Below are 5,900 nucleotides of genomic sequence, written 5' to 3' on the forward strand. Positions count from 1 at the left end.
CTAAAGCAGGGGTGCCTTATCTCCATGGTTGACAAACCTGTGGTGTTTTTAACTTTATTTGGGGACACCACCGAAGATTCTGATGGAATGAACATGATACTTCATTTTTTATTTTTAATCAAAGGTCTTATGTTTAAGTCTTGAACATGAAAAAAATCCTAATAAAAAGTATTTCTCTTTTTAATAGGTCTTATACGGTCTAAATTAATCGGTGTTCCAATAAGAATACACCGTGTGGGAAACAAAACAACTGTATTTGGGGCCATACCTATCCAATATTTTTTGTCCCAACTCTTAATACAAACAAATTCTGCTTTCAAGATTTAAAATATAAGTTTGGATATTTTCTAGGGGCTTTGCAGATTTGGCCGTTAGTAAAAACTTGTTATCTCGACTGTTCTGAGGTTTTGGTCATAAATAGCATTTCATTTTCGATACTTGAAAAAATAATCTGCGAATATGATATATACTATGATAAATGAAAGAAGATTGTTAAATTTATTGATTAAATGACATGGGAGCTGGATTTTCCAGCTCTCTTCCTAAAATCTAACAGACTTTCTTTCGAAAAAAGAAAAAAGGGACAAAAAGAATGTCAAAATATTGACTTATGGAGGGAAACTGCACCAACATAATGTAAGTTGTTAATTTGAAATTTTATAAAATAAAAAAGGATAAAACAATATCAAAGTTCAGAACTGACTTTTTTGCTGGAATTTCCCTTTTATTAAATGGGGGAAAGAGAATTAAAAAAAAAGGAGCAAAAAGATAGAAAAAGAAAAAAAAGTCTTAAAATAAAGACAGTAGGAATAATAAAAGAAAGAAAACTGAAAAAAGAAAAGTAAAAAGATGCTGACACTATCATGAACCTACAATCATTACGGTGATAGCAATTAGCAATTGACCCAAGGGAGGTAAACTGGTAAAGAAGCGAGATTGAATAAACCAAAATTTACACGTCGAAAATTCTGGAGGAGTGACACTATAGGTCATTTGACAAACCGACAGAAGGCACCAAATATCTTGGTAATAAAGATAGAACTTTAATTATCTCATGTTCTCACCAAAACTAAAATAAATTTACTGGGGACAATCTGGGATTCATTCGAGGGTGTGTTTCTTATAAGAAGGTTTTATTCTAGGAAGATTTTTTTCTTTAAAAGGACTATTATTTATCCCCTCCGGTTTAAAATAAGTGATTTTTTGGTTGTTTTCACATTTATTAAGAAATTCGCCTTTTAATATTAATTAGCAATGAAATTGACCATATAAACATTTACTATCTCTTCACATAAACACTCCTAACACATACTCCAACATTATTTACTCCAAGGGCAATGTAGGAAAAAAAAATTAATTTATCCTTGAAATCTGGAAAAATCACTTTTTTGGACCACAAAAAAAGGCCAAAAAATCACTTATTATGGACCAGAGAGAGTAGTGTTTAGTTCACGGAAATAAAGTTATGAAATGGAGAAAAATATTCTCCTTTATTTAGGGACGATTTTTTTTTTCTTACAATTATTTAAGGCTCGGGGAATCTTAGTAACTCGTTTTATTGATTGAGCTTTAACCATATTAATACGAGACATATTATTAAACTTTAGTACTCAAATAATTTTCATGAGAAAATTATCTTTTACTCACTATTGAAGTACAGAAATATGATGACTTGAGTAGTTAGGGGGGTCGTTTGGCAATTAAGAAAGTTAGAAGGGACTAGTTGGTTAGGGTGGTTACTTAACAGTGCAAAGTCTGTTATAAATGCACTGTTAAGTACCTAATTGTAAAGACTTTCATTTTCTATAATACAGTCGACTCCCTTCTTCCTCTCTTCCTCCCTTCTTCCTCTCTCCTCCTCTCAATACAGAATCTATGCCCTAGATAGAAATGACAGTCGATTAATATGCATGTTGCTCGATCTGATTAGCTGAGAATTCTACAATTTACATGGTATCAGAGCACGTTTCTAAAATCAGAGTGTTCTCCGATGAGTTCACGCTGAGATTCCAGCGGATCGACTGAGTTTCTGGTAAATTGACATCGATGAAGCTCGAAACTTATCAAAATGACAGGAAATGAAGTAACACAGCTAGAACACAATCATCCGTTGTTTCTCCAAGCATCAGATGTTCCGGGACTAGTTTTAGTGCCAACTAAGCTCACATGGCCAGAAAATTATGCACTGTGGAGCAAGGCAATGAAGCTAGCACTTAGGGGAAAGAGCAAGCTTGGTTTTGTAGACAAAAGTTGTGTGAAAGACATGTATAGAGGTGAATTAGCAGAGCAGTGGGAGAAGTGCAATGCGATGGTGTTGTCGTGGATAGGCAGTACTGTTGCAAGTGAATTGATATCGAGTATCATGTTTGCATCAAGTGCAAAGAAGGTGTGGAGTGATTTTAAGGAAAAGTTTGACAGATGCAGTCTCACTAGGATCTATCATTTGTGGGCAGAAATTGCATCACTAAGGCAAGGTACGGATTTTGTAACCACCTATTATTCGAAAATGAATGATCTATGGAATGAATGAGACATATTAGCACCAAAACCAGACTGTGACTATGAAGAATCTAGACCATCACTTGAACACATATTACAACAGCGCTTGTTGCGGTTTCTTATGGGCCTAAACAAAAGCTATAGTAATGTGAGAAGCAATGTGTTGATGAAAAGGCCTGTAGTAAGTGTAAATGAAGTTTATGCCATAGTGACTCAGGAAAAGAGTCAAAGGGCTTTAGGAGTGGCTAATGTGAATAAGGACCCATTGACTATGATGGAAGGCAGACCTCAATATAACAGATCTAGTAGGATGCTAGATCTGTTATATTGATATAAGGTACATTTGAAGGAGAATTGCTGCAAAATAGTAGGATATCCAGCAAATTTTAAAAGCAAGAAAAAGACCCATGTTGCAGGAGGAAGCAGGACATTTGCCAACAATGCAAGTGCAGAAGAAACCAGCAACTCTAAAGGGCAACCACAAGGGCATTACCTAACACAAAAATATTACAAGCAACTAGTAGGACTGCTGAACAAACCTACAGGTGCAAAATGTTTCATAAACATGGAAGGTATTGTTTCATTAATGTCCAATGTCACAGAAAAAGATTGGATAATGGATACACGTTCCACTCATCACATAACCTGTAATAAGGATTTACTAGATACACTTAAGATCATTGATGGATATAGAAGTGTACAGTTGTCAACAGGGAAGACTTCAAATGTTAAACATACAGGAAACACACAGATTCTAGGAAATCAGAAAGTGAAGGATGTGCTTCATGTACCAGATTTTAAATTTAACTTTCTATCAGTGTCAAAGATCACCAAAGACCTCAGTTGTCTAGTTGCCTTTTACCCTGACTTCTGTGTGTTGCAGGGACTCTACAGTGGCAATGTAATGGGGATTGGTAGAGAACCTGAAGGATTGTACATAATAAAGCAAAGGGATGCAGAAAACAAAGCACTGGTGGAAGGCAAAATTACAAATGAGGGAGTAGAAACAACCTTATGAGTTACAGATTGGGGCATGACTCAATAAAATCATTACAACACTTATCAGCCTTGAACAATAAAATCAGCATTGTAGAAATAGGAACTTGTGATGTATGTCCTCTTGCAAAACAATCTAGGATGCAGTTTTCCAACTAGTGTTTCCAATTCAACTAATATCTTTGAACTTCTTCATTTAGATGTTTGGGGACCATACATGGTTTCAACCTATGATAAAAAATAATATTTTATCACAATAGTAGATGATTACAATAGATACACCTGGGCATGTCTGATACAGTCAAAATGTGAAGTGTGTGTAGTTCTGAAATTTTTTTTACTGATAATAAACAATCAATTTGTTGTTAATGTCAAGTACTTAAGATCTGACAATAGGACAAATTTTTGTAATACACAGTGTGATAGCTTGTTGGCTTCTTATGGTATTATTCATCAAACTAGTTGCCCCTATACACCACGGCAAAATGAAACTGTGGAAAGAAAGCACAGACACATTTTAGAGGTGGCCAAAGCACTGAATTCAAAGTGGAGTTCCTATAAGTTTTGGGGTGATTGTGTTAAGACTGAAGTATATGTGATAAATAGACTACCTACGCCAGTTCTGAAGGGAAGAACTCCCTATGAGCTATTATATGGCAAAGAACCTAAGGTTGATTACCTGAGGGTATTTGGTTATCAATGTCATGCAACACCCTTTCCTAGGGGAGATAAGTTTGCACCTAGGGTTAGGAAGGTTGTATTCATTGGGTACTCAGAAACTCAAAAGGGCTACAGATTATATGACCTTGAACAAAAATCCTTTTTTTGTAAGTAGGGATGTTGTGTTTCAAGAGGGCAGATTTCCTTTCAAGGATATAGGAGTTGAAGCTGATGATATGTTTCACCAGCTGCCTATCTCACCAGAAGAGTGCATTCCCGCTTCAACACCTATAGAAGTTGTAACTCAAGAAGACACTCATTCATCTAAGAATTAGGATGACATTAATTTTCCTGAAAATGATCACGGCTCTGCAGACTTGGAACAAGAAGAAATAGCCCCAATCCTTGTACCACTAGAGCAGATGGACCTGATAGATACTCTAGATTCAACATTAAGAGAGGGGTCAGAGGAAGCTCTCCTTGTTGAGCCTGTTGTTGAGAAAGTGCATGCACCACCACCAACAAACTTACCTACCCAACCTGTTCAAAGAGAACCCAGAAAGACAAATCCTCCCATATGGATAAAGGACTATGTGACTACTACAAAGCTGTCTGGGAACTGTCGATTTCCAATTTCTAATAGTGTTAGGTATGGCCATCTTACCACGGCATATCAAGCTTTTTACAAGCTTTCCAGTTCTTGTGGAACCTAAATCTTTCAAAGAGGCAGCACATGATCCACAATGGATAAAAAAATAAAACAAGAGATACAGGCACTAGAAGATAATCACACTTGGGATATCGTTGACCTCCTTATTGGAAAACAAGCTATAGGCTCAAAATGGGTATACAAAATAAAATATAAGAAAAATGAAGAGGTGGACAGGTTCAAAGCTATATTAGTGGCTAAAGGCTACATACAACAAGTTGGATTAGATTACTATGAGACTTTCTCACCTGTAGCTAAAATGGTTACAGTGAGAACAATCATCAGTGTCATTGCTTCTAAATGTTGGCCATTGTTTCAAATGGACGTCAATAATGCCTTCTTACAAGGTGATCTTACGGAAGAAGTCTATATGGATCTACCTCTGGGATTTCACAAACCGGGGAAGTATAAGGTATGTAGATTGTTGAAATCCCTATATGGTTTGAAACAAGCCTCATGACAATGGAACATTAAGCTTACAAATGCCTTACTGCAAGTTGGCTACTCTCAAAGCTCATATGATCACTCACTTTTTACAGTGGCAAGAACATTGTGATCATCTTGGTGTATGTAGATAATTTGTTGATCACTAGGAATTCTCACAATATGATTACAGAAGTAAGGAAGATTCTTCATCACAATTTCAAAATGTAGGACTTAGGGAAATTGAGATACTTCCTTGAAATAGAGGTTCTAAGATCACATAGAGGAATTGTATTAAACCAGAGAAAATATGCGATGAAACTCATTTCAGAGGCAGGCTTGAGTGAGTGCGGGCCAATTGCAACTCCAATGGAGCTCAATCATAAGCGAACTACTATAGACTATGATAACCATGTTGGGAACACAGAATATAAGCAATTGGAGGATGCATAAAAATACTAAAAATTGATAGGAATGCTGCTTTACTTGACTATTACAAGGCCATATATAAGCTTTGATGTGCAAGTGTTGAGTCAATTTATGCAGAATCCTAAACAATCTTAGATGCAGCATTGAGAGTGGTGAGGTACATCAAGGGATCCCCAGGCTTAGG

General features: G+C 36.1%; 1 protein-coding gene across 1 annotated transcript; it reads left to right on the top strand.

Annotated features, from left to right (window-relative positions):
• Window positions 1–2,068: 2,068 nt before the first annotated feature.
• LOC138879929 (uncharacterized) lies at window positions 2,069–4,490 on the top strand. The gene is made up of 6 exons (XM_070159578.1): window positions 2,069–2,474; window positions 2,541–2,749; window positions 2,837–3,286; window positions 3,383–3,472; window positions 3,914–4,263; window positions 4,331–4,490. Exons 1-6 carry the CDS (start codon window positions 2,069–2,071, stop codon window positions 4,488–4,490), a joined length of 1,665 nt encoding a protein of 554 aa, XP_070015679.1.
• Window positions 4,491–5,900: the final 1,410 nt, after the last annotated feature.

This window comes from Nicotiana sylvestris, chromosome 10 (assembly GCF_000393655.2).
Source record: "Nicotiana sylvestris chromosome 10, ASM39365v2, whole genome shotgun sequence".
In the NCBI taxonomy this organism is placed as follows: Eukaryota; Viridiplantae; Streptophyta; class Magnoliopsida; order Solanales; family Solanaceae; genus Nicotiana; species Nicotiana sylvestris.

What these genes read in the sequence shown, in the direction of transcription:
- LOC138879929 (XM_070159578.1), top strand. Translation starts at nt 2,069, where the DNA reads ATGACAGGAAATGAAGTAACACAGCTAGAACACAATCATCCGTTGTTT. An exon ending in AATTGCATCACTAAGGCAAG is followed by an intron (nt 2,475 to 2,540) that starts GTACGGATTTTG and finishes GAGACATATTAG; the next exon opens with CACCAAAACCAGACTGTGAC. An exon ending in ATGCAGAAAACAAAGCACTG is followed by an intron (nt 3,473 to 3,913) that starts GTGGAAGGCAAA and finishes TGTAATACACAG; the next exon opens with TGTGATAGCTTGTTGGCTTC.